The sequence below is a fragment of the Rhynchophorus ferrugineus genome, unplaced genomic scaffold (genome assembly GCF_030347505.1).
Source record: "Rhynchophorus ferrugineus isolate W39M unplaced genomic scaffold, kcgeb_rfMv2 rfM8, whole genome shotgun sequence".
NCBI classification, from domain to species: Eukaryota; Metazoa; Arthropoda; class Insecta; order Coleoptera; family Curculionidae; genus Rhynchophorus; species Rhynchophorus ferrugineus.
In genome coordinates this window covers 19,623,256-19,637,557 of record NW_027472587.1, presented here as the reverse complement: position 1 = coordinate 19,637,557, position 14,302 = coordinate 19,623,256, and the positions used below count along the sequence as shown (strand labels likewise).

At 40.9% G+C, this 14,302-nt stretch overlaps 1 protein-coding gene across 12 annotated transcripts in view; it reads right to left on the bottom strand.

Annotated features, from left to right (window-relative positions):
* The window catches only part of LOC143201598 (MAP7 domain-containing protein plexus), a 28,119-nt gene extending 14,141 nt beyond the window's left edge, over positions 1-13,978 (bottom strand). For 3 of the 12 annotated variants that reach the window (XM_076412750.1, XM_076412758.1, XM_076412753.1), the window contains exons 1-13: positions 13,657-13,978; positions 12,570-12,823; positions 11,935-12,224; positions 7,594-7,791; positions 7,318-7,534; positions 5,413-5,558; positions 5,231-5,350; positions 4,949-5,173; positions 2,442-2,618; positions 2,251-2,381; positions 1,374-1,561; positions 818-1,314; positions 659-770 (exon numbers count right to left, since the gene is read on the bottom strand). In XM_076412750.1, the coding sequence (XP_076268865.1) occupies positions 659-770; positions 818-1,314; positions 1,374-1,561; positions 2,251-2,381; positions 2,442-2,618; positions 4,949-5,173; positions 5,231-5,350; positions 5,413-5,558; positions 7,318-7,534; positions 7,594-7,791; positions 11,935-12,224; positions 12,570-12,804 (2,536 nt within the window). In that variant the 5' untranslated portion in view covers positions 12,805-12,823; positions 13,657-13,978. The other 9 variants (XM_076412754.1, XM_076412755.1, XM_076412751.1 and 6 more) reach the window with 8 other exon arrangements.
* Positions 13,979-14,302: the final 324 nt, after the last annotated feature.

Below are 14,302 nucleotides of genomic sequence, written 5' to 3'. Positions count from 1 at the left end.
CATTTCATCGAAGTGTGAACAAAAGTATGTTTCAGTACGTTGAAACTGTTTGAATTTGTAGCGAGTAAATAGCGTTTGCGGGAAGTTTTAAGTGATGATTTTGATACCGAAGACAAAGAGCATTCTGGATAGTCAGAAAAAATTGAAAACGATAATCTTAAGGCATTACTCGATGCTGAAGGACTCAGTGGGAATCGCTATAGACTACAAATGATGTGTTTAATCCAAGCACTGCACGAAAAACCGCTGGAATACGAGCAAAGACACGGCAATTGTCGTGTTTGAACTAAATGTTCCAAAAACCGGTAAAAACTTACTTTACTTTTTCTGAGCAGCGCTTCACTTCTTACAAAGATACCAAAAAATTAGTAGATTCCTGAATAGTCTCAAAAGGTATATCGTTCTTTCAAGAGGGAATCTGCTATTGGTGGTCAGTACTTTCGATAAAATACATTGTACCGATTTTTCACAATAAAGCTCCTTTAAACATAATTTATAGGCCTAATATATTGTGATACTTATTAAACACCAATAACGATTAATAACTAACATGAAAATGAATAAAGTTGTATTTCGTGAATTAGTTGAATGAACCAAGATGGACAACTACGAGAACCGTAAAGACAAAGATCAAAATCAGAGACGAGGACAACCTTACCTGAGTTCTGTTCAGTCTTTGATAAAGTTCTTCTCTCCATAATCTTAGGGGAATGATTTTTTCTGGTTGGTTTGGCTAGGAACGTGGGTGGAGCCTGCGGAGAGACGGAAGGCTTGAAAGCGTCTGACGTCTACGAACGCGCCATCAGATCCAACTTACCACTTTGTCGCTCCTCTGCCCGCTGGGCAGGCGTGCAATGCCCGCCTCCGGACTGTCCTCTGGCGGCGGGGGCTGCGTGATCCAGTTGTACTGGCGCTTGTCCAGAGGCAGGCCGTACCGCTCGTACTCGAGCGACTGTGTCCTCAGGGTCTCGTAGCAGTCCAGACAGACGACGGAGTAGTCGCCGTTCTCCAGCAGGAGCGAGTTCTCCGGCTGCGGGTGGAAGCGGAGGAAGGGGAAGTCCTTGATGAGAAGGGCCCTGACCCTCTTTCGATACGTGGTCACGCCGCACACGTAACAGCAGTAATCGTGCGTGTTGTACTCCCTTCGGTCTGCTGGTGGGGCGTGGCTTCCTTGCGACTCGTACCTCCGCCATTGATGCACTAAACTATGGTAACAAAACGTACAGACGAGAGCACTGCCGTCCTCTCTGAGTTGCTCGGCGTTTGGTGGGCTCTTATGCCGCAGCAATGCGGGGAAATACGGAGCGTTCCTCCCTAAACAAACATAAAAACACTCTCAGTCACAAACGACAGCCCCTCTCCTACGGCTTTACCCTGCGGCTTGCTATAGACCACCCTGGCCAGCGTGAATTCCGAATGAAGGCCGCACAGGAAACAATAAATGCTGCTGCCGCCCGTAGTAGTGTTGCTGCACACCGTTCGCTCGCTGTTGGTGCTGGGAGGGGTGGGAATACCTCGATCGCCGTTCATCAATGGTGACTCCGGCAATGGTATGTCGTACCTGCGAGTAAAAATGTTTTTAAGGGTTTTCAAATTGAACTGAAGTAACACATGTTTCTAATTACAGGCATGTTTGAGAAACTCTCTGTATTTCTGTACATTGTGTGTAACCTAATGTGAATGTAGCAATTTCTTGACTTTATTTGATACCAAATGTATGTACAACTTAATATAAGAACATGCTTTACTTAACGTTTTATACCAGCTAATACTTGTGTTTTTAATACACTAAATAGTGTCGAGTATTCCAAACAAGTTATTGTATTTAGGAAAAATTAATACAATTGTAAGGGATACCACATTCTTCATTGCTATGTCTAAATATAATTCAGCTTCTATGGATAATGTCGAATTATATACTTATAATAAATATACATCAAAGAAAATATTAAAAAATATGTGGTCTTGGTCATAACATACATTGTATTTAAGGATTTATTTTTATATGAAATTGTATTATAGAAATATAAAATTGTTCATTCAAGACCAATGAAAAGGAACTTATTAAATTCTAATATATATAATATCATAAGTAATAGAAAATTTTATAAATTCTCATTTAAAATGATCTCAACGACGTAATATATAAAAATTGCAAAATTATATGGCACTTTTTCCTTTATTTTCCAAATATTTACTCAAAATGTTTACTGTTTTGTGGCTCGGGCCCCCTCGATTCGCCACACTTACCTTCGTCGCTCCAGGGGAACCCTGTCGGCTTCGAAGGTCTCCCACTGTTGCGCCAAGTGATTCACGCACCTCGTACAGCTCAACACTCTTCCGTGCGAATCCATGCAGCTGTTCTCCAGCGTCCTGCCGATCTACACGACAAAACACAAATGATAACAACGAAACTCGTTCGTTGGGCTGCGTGATCTGACCTTTGACAGACAGGGAAAGTGCATGGCGTGAGAGTTCATGCCTTCCGAAGAGGTACTTATCCACTCCATCTGTTCTAACGGATAGAGGACTGCGCAGATGTAACAACGGTAACTTTGCGAATTGGGATGTCCATTTAGGTCCACCAGCGGTGAGGTGGTCCGTGTAGCTAAAGCGGCCTGGAGGGAAAACATTCAAATTTGTACTAGAACTTACTCAATATAGTCCACCTGTACGTCAAAACACCGATTACACATATTTTCTCGCGTATATAAATAATAATGACGTTTTACCACTTTTAAGGTAATTTACAAAAAACTAGGAGCACGACCAAAAATACAAATGCATGCGGATTGCCTTTTCACGCCAAATATAATCGGATCATGCGCCGCATCATTTTTTTATATAAGGGGAAAACAAAATAAAACTATATATGTTTGTCGGTGATACATCCAGACATATGTTGACATTTACACGATTTCATATAAAGATATAACCGCGAAAACAATGAAAATTATGCTAATACTTTGATAAACCAATACACTCAGTGTTGAAAATTAAAGTTGCCTCGTTGAAAAAAAAACAACAATGATGCTCTTAAATTATTATGACAACAGTAGCGAAATTAAAAACATCACAATATGCGAAACCACAACAAAACCAGTCAGTTGACATTGCAGTTATCTACAGTAAATATTCACAATAGTGTTGTTGAAAATCGACAGATGGCACCAACTCGTTAATTAATAGTATCCTCGCGAACTAATAGGTAGCGGGCCTGGTTTGACGTGAGTGTTGTTATTGTTTACTAATAATATTGCCATCAATACAAATAAACGAGGAACGAGCCATATATGGTATACACCGCCAACTACGGATTTGCAATGGGAATAAAATAAACGATATGTTGTTTATAATGATATGGGTGATTATTATAAAATTACCTGTAGTCGGTGAAAGGAATTGACGAGAGGCCGATTAGAATTGAACATGAAAACGCGAGATACCCGTGATTCAAATTATCGACAACTGATGTGCGAATTACGAAAAGTGGGTCTGTCGAAGCTGCTCTATTATTCCAATTTAAGTGTTATATTTGTTGACACGTTGACCCGCCTCGTCTTACTCATAAAACGCGCAGCGCTTTCGACATAAACATATTTTCGTCGAATCCGTACCCCCGATCTCTCTCAAAAACGGAAAACAAAGCCTCCAAGACGACGTGCACTTTTACTATCTGAGACAAATCAAATTGGATTACCTTTGGGGACGCTCGCTGATATTTTGTCATTGATCCGACTGATTGGCACTGGACGGGGACCGACTATGTAAAAAAGTATGTTTTGCCAATAGAAATACACGCACACAAGCGGAGTAGATTATCTTTGGAAAAAAGCGAGTGATGTATCTGGGTGTCAGAGAGAGGTCAGAGCATTTCGTAACTTGCAGACATGGATTGTTATTGTTTGGAATGAGGCGATACCGTCGAACTTTATTTATTTTTACTAAATTAAGAACACAGATTGTCAGTCTGGAACAGTGTCGTGCGTATTTATTTATTTTTACGTTCACAAAGGAGTGGAAGGTTTTCTTTGCTTTTCAAACCCTCTAATCACACTCACATATTAGGTCCAGTATTTACTTTTACAAGAAGCATTTACAGAAGCATTTACAGAAGAAAATGTAGTTCCCATTTGGATGTGTTATTCAGTGTTATCAGCCTTCCTTAGGCAACAATTCTTCATTCAAATCTTTGACTGATCAGCAAACCTCAACAGTGATGGCTTCATTCGCATTTAGCAGCCTGTGGCACTTACTCTTTATCTATTACAAATTGCAGACGTGAGCTTGTGACTGGGTATTCTATTTTAACTGTGATGACGGTGAAGGCACCAACCGTTGATTTATTTCGGTCGATGAAGAGACACTTTTCATTATAAGCCATCATAACTCACAGAAAGTTTCTTATTCACGTCCCTACTGTTGTTTCAGCTACTCCCAGCAATTCCACCACATAATCTTAACGCGTGTAAACTTTTCTTATCTATAAATGACAGTTTTTTTGTTGATAACAAAATAAACAATAAACAAAACACTAACGATGATTTGTCACTCCTGTATTTACCGTCACTCATTCACAATATAGATCACCGTTAACTTCATATCGTTGAATTACCACGAATACACGACACTGATAACATGGAACTCCTCGTCCTAACATTATGTTATATTCCATGAAAATTAGTTGATATAATTTATAGCACAGTAAAATTGATATTTAAATTGTTTTTAAGATATTTTTGTAGATCAACAATACCAAGTGCCCATATAAAAACACTGCTCCGTATATTTAAAATAAAATCACATAAAAATATTTAAAGTGTATTAAAAATATGCCTGATTCATTATCTTATTTGCTTTGTCAATTCGTAAGTGAAACGTTCCCGATTCGAGCTCCTGCTACGTCTTTGACAAGCCAACTGGATTCGTTTTTCGTTCGGCCGCTTACCTTAGAATTTCTGTGATCCGACAAGGCTTGCTTCTTCTTGCTGTTGACTATGTTGGCTTGGTTGATGTCGTACGGCTTGTATCTGATGTCCGAACCGGCAGAGTTTGCCGGACTTTTCACGGTGCTGGGGCGCGAAGATGTGTTGTTGAGGTACTGGACCTCGGTAACGCTAACGTGGTTGTTAGTTGGGGTTTGAGATTGCGCCGAAGGATCGCCGCCGAACACCTGTGAAAGGAGTTGGAGAAAGATAAATATTCCCGCGTCGGACATAGACGGGCCTACCTGATGTTTCTGGGGTATGCTCTTGTAACAGGTGGAGCACACCTGTACCATACCTTGGGGGGACACGAAACTAGCCCCCGGTGGCGCCTTCAGGGACTGTATGAAGGGGAAGTAGGGTTCCTGGAAGGAAATAAGACCGGCGGTTAATGGTCCCGTCGTTAGGAAGCGCTATTTCGGCTTACTTTCTCGGCGTTCGGACAACAGTACAGCAACCTGATGCTGGATGATGGGTATTCCAAAGCGCACGTATAGCAGATGAAGGTGGTGGTGTCCAGGGCGGCACTCTGCCGCTTCCTCAGGGTGTACTTCCGGTCGGTGTGGGGTACTCCTGAAAAATAAGACTTATCCTCAGAGATTCGGTTCGGTTCGGTTCTGCGGCGACGATAGGTCGCGTGACTTCTGTCAGTCACCGTCGATCCGTTCCGACAATGTCAATGTCAATGACGCGGCTACGTCACCTAAATGCTGACGTCACACGACCGCGAAAAGAACGACGCGCTCCTGATTGGGATCGCGAAAACAATTGAAATTCGGAAAAAAACCACCAAGCCGCTGTTTGAGGTGAATTTTATTGATAAGGAGATAATTATTAACTAGTTCGGACTGCTTCCCAAGCGCACTTTCGCCGGTATTCGCAGGCAGCCACGGCAAACAAAGGTCTACAGGGTGTGGCAGAAAAGTTCCCTTATCTACAATTATTAAGAACGCCGCTTATAGTCTAGTTTTATATATTTTTCTTATTATTCCGCAAGAGATACAGTGTTGTTGACACCACTACTGTCCATAAGGACAGACAAATTGGAATCATCTGACCAGAACTGAAGGAACTGCTTCGGTGATCACAGTGACCTCATGGTACCAATAGAACCCATACTAAATATAACACGCTTGTCAGATTCGTCATTCAAATCAACAACATTAATACAGTCATAAAATCGTGAAAATCGAAAAAAAAAATTGCTAATGACGTCTTGCTAATCTAATTGACGTTGCTAATCAGTGTTAAACCAATTAATAAAGACATGTCACTTAGTCAGTATTTAGTTGTTTAAGTCAGTTTAATCCACCAAAATGACAATAACATGCGAATTTATCTTTAGAATATTGTTTTGACACCAACCTTCTAGATTTTTACTGAATTTATCATAGGCAATCCATAATTAATTACATGTAATGATTTATTCTGTTTATTGCTGCGGCACCTATTTCTTAAATAGTCAATACAGTTCACTGTGTTTACGGATTATATTGATACTTTCGGAGCTCACCCCGTAACAGATACGATGGTGGCCACTTCAAAGAATTCACGAAATCGTGTGTGTGCTCTAGCTTAAACTTTTTGTTTGTTCGACGCACTGATAACGTAACCAGATATATCCGGCTGAGACAGTCAACCGCGATAACCTTTTGAGCACTCGATCGTTGAACATGACTAGCGGGGAGGCCGGGTCCAGAAATGGCGAGTTCGACTGACCCAGACGATGATATCGATGATCGAGAATTTAGAGCAATGGTCGCCACCATTAGATATTGCGCGTACGAAAATATCAGACGCTGCGGTTAGGTTGGTTTTCATGGTCGTATGGCCCTCTGTCCTTCTCGTCTCTTCCTCTGTGGTAATCGGTCAAATTGTATTTACTTTTGATGTGAAACTGTTCATGTCATATATATATATATATATATATATATATATATATATATATATATATATATATATATATATATATATTTATATGAAGGAACTGCTTTTCCAACAACTGTACCGTTCAGATCCGGCCCATAATGACCGCACAATCTGTTAGCAGGCATCAAAAAGATGCTCCAGAAGATGAAGTAAGTGGCCAAAAGCAATTAGAAATCATTCTATCAAAAAGATTTATGATTTGTGAGAATAAAGCTTTAATTTTGGCTAATTCCTAAGTGATAAAAAAAACCGCATGAGAAGTTAAGTTAATAAGAGAAAAGGGCCAGTTCAACTTGAAACTTGGAAAGAAATAAAGAAGAATGGACCAAGACGGAAAATACTAGAGTAACCAACAGTATTATGTCCTAGGAATTACATGGTTATTTTCTTTTGGTTAATTTACCTTGGCCTTGAAAGGTGTGCCACTGTTTCAGCAGATGCTGTTGACAGTCGACGCACGCTTGAACGCGACCCTGAGAGTCGATGGGTCTGCTGCCCCCAGGCCTGGGGTGTTCGATCAGACTGGGGAAGAAGGGCTGCAGCGGCGCATCCGCCAATTGCTTCGATGTTATGAAGTCCAGGCTGCCCCTCTTGAACTCGTCTCCGCATACGTAGCAGACCTGCGAACGACAAGTACGGTGAAAATGAACACGCTCGGCTTATCGTTCTCGCTTCGTACCTCGGTGACTGAATTCTTGTCCGGCATCCTGAGATCGAGAATATCGGTCTCCGTGGACGAGTTCGAATTCTGGCTGTGGAAAACAGGCGGCACCGACACGGACTGGACCGGAAGCGACACCTGATGCTGGGGATGGGTTAGGTCCAAAGCACCTTCGGGCACTACCATCTCATCACGTTCGGCCACGGTGCTGACGACCTGCAACAGAAACAACAATGATCGGCGGGGGTCGAGGCCAACGGGCGAAAGGTAATACGGAACCATTGGAACCACCGCACGCCACTGGAGCTATAATGTAACAATTAGTACGACGACGCGAACCGACAAAAACTAGTTCGTGGCGATTATTTTTAATTGAATTGTATTAAATCTCTGGCGGAGTCATAGCCCGAAAGCAAACATCAGTTGAACCACAGATTTCGGATAAACGTCGACAGATTCGCCGTCGCGATAACTCTCTCTCGACTAACGGTTCGAAATATTAAACCAAAACTTACGGCGCAAATATCTCCGGATCCCTTTGCAATAACAATTAACACCTGATTTGAAGCTGCGGTCGAACTCTTACATCGCTGTAGGCTCGCGACTCGAGGATTTCGCGCAAGACCCGGCAACAGTGCGCGGGAGGCACGAGAAAAACAATGGAATATCGGCTGCGATGATGATTGTTGATCGCCGGCAGACGATTCGCGACTATAAACTTGGTTATCGCCGCGGCCAACTTGATAACAGTGTAAAATTGTATTTGTTACAGGACGGACCCAGTGGCCCGTGGTCGGGTTTCTTGACAATGTTGTCAGATGCAATCGTAACATTTATCCAGGAATTAATGGCAATACCAGCGTCCTGTCCACGTACCCTAAACGACACACGCGTTTTCTAGGTTAGAAAAACACGATTCCCATACTTGGTGCGATCGTGGTCTAGTGATAACCACCCTGTAATGTCGTTTTACCACTTATTGCGATAGTAACACGTGATCCTTGTATTGGAAACAACTTTTTATCTTGTTTGTTTTTGTTTCAATGTTAATTTATCCAAATGAGTATATTTTTGAATTTGTGTTGACGTCTCAGCTTTTATTTGTGGATACTGGCAAAGTGACTAGACGCTGTCAGCTAGTTACCGTACAAGGAATCCGAAAGGATTTCCTAGAAAACGTGCAACTTGGCTCTAGTCTCGGACATCGGACGGGACGCAACTGTTGTTGATGTTTGCGGAGATAAAGCTGTATAAATAGTGGAGGAAGCAAATGTGATATCATTCTCAAATAAAATGATACAGGATTACTTGAAAGATAGACTTTTGACTATTTAAACAAAAAAACCAAAGCGTGTACTAATATAATGATCTAAAAAAGGGACCAACAACTTTTTTCGAATCCTCAGGGCAGCAGAATTGTAACATGACAAAAACATAACTGTACAACAAAAAAGCGACAACAGTGAACAAGACACAGTATATTATTGTTTCCTTTTGCGCATACTGATTATGATCATATAGATCTGATTGTTTATTATTTGCCAATTATATGGTTATGTTCTCACTTACTTGTTAATTTCTTATATATGGTTGTGAAAATTCAATTAAATTGGTAAAAAAACACTATTTTTTGGGTTTAACTGGAACAAAATCTATTGAAAAACGCAACTAAAATTAAACTATAAATAAAAATTACAATCTATTCTAGATGTGACAATAACAACAAAATTACCAGACGGGGTTCATTTCCCAAGCTCACATAATGGCAGATGCCATAACTAGTTATCCAACATTGTTTGGTAGGGTTTGTATATATATCAATATTAATATCATGGTTCCTAGTGATTTTTCTGTTATTTATTTCATTAAGTGCGCTTGTGCTCTAACAACTATCCAATCATATACTTCATCCTGTTCATTTCCATCCGTAGTTTTTCGAAATATGGCGAATGCGCCAAATAAGAAAAGAACGCGCAAATTCTTGCATAAGCCCGCGGTTCGGTACAGAAACGAATGTTTTCCTTCGCGGATGACGAAGGCTCCAAACAAAAATCGTTATCCGTCGTTGTTTACAGACCCCCCCGGCAGATATATGGCGTTAAAAACGGCAAATTTCTGTTTGGACGGCTCGTTATCGCGTCTATCCGAATGATAACACACATTTTAAGCTTATGTAACCGTTCAAATTGTCTCGGCAAACACCGATTTTATATCGATAACAAAAATCCATTAACACAACGGTGGACCGCTGCGAACGCACATACAGGGCGAAGCTTCGTTTATCGCCGTTAAAAATAACGCCAATCGTGTTGCGTGGGCGGCCTTGGAAAGCACTTACTGTGTTGGTACCGGTACCGCCGCCATCGTTCTTTGATCAGTCGGCCGGTGCGTGAGACGTCACATCGTCGAAGGAGGGGAATTTAAAAAATGTACATGTACACTCCTTCACGAAAAAAAAAACAAATAAATCTCTAAGGCGCCTAAGAACTAAAACTTGAAAACAAAGGCTCTATAAAATTTCCAAGAACAAAAGACTATCACCGAACGAACAATTACCACACACTGTCTCTTAAAATAACCATAAACAACATTCCCATTAATATCGCGGTATTTACATAAACATTGCTCGAAGGGTACGAAATCAAATACCTTCATCAAAGTAACCGGTTGTCAATTTTGGTTATCGAAAATCCCATATTCTCCGCGAAAAAAGATTATGATGCTATGGTGAAGGCTCTCGGCGTCCAAGGCCTACCGGATCGGAGAAATTAAATGAATTTCCATGGATGTCGAAAGGAAAAAAAACGGAACGGTACCACCGATCGCGGATTTTCGCGACCGAAGGTGGTATTGGTGCAATCGTAGTGGTCCCAGGAGAAAGATTGGTCGACGATTCGAGTGCGCGGGCACGTCCGTGACGTCACCTGTCACACCTACCTGCTATAGTAGCGAAACCATTCGTTCTTGTGAGGTCTACCCGTTTCCTTTGTATCCTCCATCGACGCAGTATCACTTATCTAACGTTCCTTGAGTGTTATGAATTCCGCGACGCATGTTGCGTCAAGATCACCCCGAACCCATACGCCGATCATGTAAATCGTTAAGATAGCGAACTATACGTCCCACGGCTACCTTGATCAATGAAAGAGAAACTTAATTGAATAATAAATAACGCGGCCGAAACTACGCAAAAATAATTAACCTATTATATAACGAAATTTGCAGTTACCTCTCTGTTTCTGTAACCCAGACGGTTTTTTTGGGTCTCTACCAGACTGTCTATCTCGCGTCTTCGGAGGTCACACTGTTAAGCGTCGAATTTGTTTATGAAAAAAATACGACTTTTTGACAATCATTGACCGGTCTGACTAGAATCTAGCGGACCGCCTCCCCCCGCCGGCCAGCGGCCCCCCCGAGGCGATTTATCGCAAAAACACTACTCTCGAACATAGAAAAATACACCAGTGGCAAGTAGGTGTGACATGCGACGTCACAGCTCACTCCGACGGCTATTTTGAAATTGCCTTGTGAGTTTTTTTTGGCAGCGTCAATAATAACAGTGATAAAAAACCCGTATAACCATTCTAACGAAAACGATCTTTTGTTTCGACGCCTTCCTTCCTAATCAACCGCGATGCTTCCCCAAAGGCCATAGATCACAAAAAAATAAAAAATCCAAATACATATCCTGAGTTTGAGAATAAAAAACTAGCTGCAAATTCCGTTTGAAATGCAAAAAAAAGAAAAAAAATCACGTAAAGAAACCTATAATTATACATGAAAAACAACGCCAAAAACAACAAGAAACCTCCAAAAACAAAAAAGGAATCATAATCTTACAGAAAGTAAACTAGTCAATACAATACCCCCAATAAAAAGCTTTATCTTATCGTGGAATCCATAAAATAAATTGTTATGTTATCATTTTTTATGTAATATAAACTGATATATAATTTTTTTGAAGGGCTATCCTGATCGAAATTATTTGATGCTAACAAGAGATTAGATTACGCCCAATAATATACACACAGTACTCTGATTTTTTTTTCATGTACTGCGGTAATCAGATTTACACAGCGCAAATATAAAATGCAATGTAGAGAAAATATCGTTTTATAGCCTACTCCGATATAAACCGCTTGACATTACTGGCTGATTAGATTACATCATATACTTCAAGTGATTTCTTTCATGATTTCATAGCCTGCTTTCATAAAAACCGCTTAACATCATTTGGTGTTAATTAATTAATTTAATTGTAGATTTAAATGTAAATTTCAATGTAAAAAAAATAAAATTAATTATCACATAGCATTCTTTGGGTTTTAATGTAACAAAAAAATATGACGTGAAGCTTACCGGCGCAGAAACTGGTCTTGGTGAAGCCCTCATGCGATGAGGGTCTTCTCTGGTGGCGTTTCTGGGTGCCGGAGGCGCTGCACCTTCCGTGTTAAGGCCTAGAACTTGAGCAGCGTACTCTCCCTGCAGTCCCATGTCTGCTCCGGTGTAGGGCCCATTATCTACCCTCTTTAGCCAGTAGAGTCTTTCGGCGTGAGGTGTACAGGAATATTCGTGTTGGTTCCACTGCTGCATCAGCAAGGTGTAGCACAGGCTGCAGGCCGCATATATGGAAGGGGGATCGCTTTTACCTGAAAAATTTGAAGAAAAAAGATGCTCGTTCAATATCTTCTGTTTTATTTTAATATACAGGCAATATATATATATAAGGAATATTAGATTGTATCGATGATTTCTATGAATAAGAAACGTACCACTGTTATATCGGGTTTAATTAGGTATCGAGTAGATTAAAACAGCGCAGAACATTATCTTTTTATGAAAAATGGTGAATGCGCTACTCTTGATTGTTAAACTAGTAAATAACTTTTGCGTTACTCATACAGTTAACAAAATGAAGTTGAAAGATGCAAGAAAACAAATAGCCAATAACATTTTCTCGATTACAATAACTGGTGAATGTCCTTTGTACTTACTCCAACTTTTCGGATAGCCTTTGGGTACTTCATGGCTGTCCAAAAACGGGAAATAGGGCTCCTTAGGTCGGTCCGGCCTGGGCTTGGAACTCAGCGGGTAGGACCTGGTGTGGCCCCGGTTGCCGCAGACAAAACACACCTCTAGAGCGGGAGGAGGGGGCTCCGCGGGCTTGATACCGCCCGAAGGCGGCCTATCGTTGGGCATGGGGGACTCTCGTTTCTTTGGTTTGTCCATGACCGACGGTCGTCGCTACCTTCGAACCAAAAACACGCTCGCTCAGATCTCTGCGACCATCCAGCAACATTCCTCGTTGACGTTGACGTCGCGTCAAAGCCGTGACATCTGTCGTCGAGCGCGATTTATGTGAAACTCGACGTCGCGAAAAAAAAAACAAATACTATTCGGAAACCACACACCAACATTTATAATTTTATGGAAATTGCCGTTCGTGATAAGGCATACTTAAATTATTTTCAAACAAAAAATCGGACGAACTGCGATAACCGATGGGGTCGAAATATCGTAACCTCCGCTAGCGACCCGTGAATTGTTTTCAATTCGCTTTATTAAACAAAAACATTACGTCCGCTCCGATGTTTTTCGTTTTGAGGTTAGGACTTTATTTTTTCCGTTCCCCATTGATCTCTTTCTTTTTTGGTGAGGCGAAAACGACGAAAATCCGTGACCCAGATTTGCAGCGAGTCGTCGAAATTTCTCCTAAACCCCGTTTCCTTTTGCTCCGAAGAATCGATGCGGACCTTTGGAGGAAGGAAGCAGCTCAAAAACGGCCGTCAAGGAAGGTTTGACGGGTCCGGTTGGAAACCAGCTGTTTTTCTAGCCGGCAATGCGGGCAAATAAATAGTTTTGGACGAAAAGAACGATCCTAGGTGGAAGGTTGTCGAGGTTAATGAATGTTCTATTGCGAAACGGTCGACTTTCGTTGGCTAAGCTTTGGGAAATAAGTGAAATTCATCCGTGTTGTATTTCGAAACAGTAGATGTGCGCCATGAACGATACGCATTCAAACAGACCGAGATAAAGGCGTGTTTTCTGCCACTTATCGACCAAATCTGAGGCTTTACTTACGGGTTTCGAGCTCCCTTCGGTAATTATTACACTGAACGCCCGGTCAAACTTTGCACTTTGCCGAAAAACATACATATGAGCCGATCTTCTGCCACTTAATGTACACTTAAAACTACATTGCACCTTGAAGCTGGATAACGAAGCACAATCTATGGGAAATAGAAACGCGCGTGCTCATTTTAAAGCTTGAGGCAGTTCTTAACGGTGAATTTGACGGAAATTTGTAGGGATTAATGGGAAAACATCGTTCCGAAACTTCGCTGATCACACTTGCTCACTGCGATCAGCCATTTTGAAAGAATTTCCAACAATGCAATGTTACGTTGCCAACGGAATGTCACCAGAACATTAACATCGAACATCCCTAGATTTTTAGAAAAATCATCCCATATCAGTATCGATCGCATTATTCTGTCATAATCAACAATAACATAAATAGACTACTTGAATTATAAATTTTTAACAGTCCCAATAAAATATTTTATTTATTTCGTATTTAGATGACCTTAACTACAGTTCTTGTTAAGTGGGTTACATATATTTGAAACTTGCTAATTCATGTTTTAATAAAAACACCTGTACATATGCGTTATAAATTTAGCTGAAATGTTACACATTTTCGTAATGTGTTTGTATTGTCAAAATA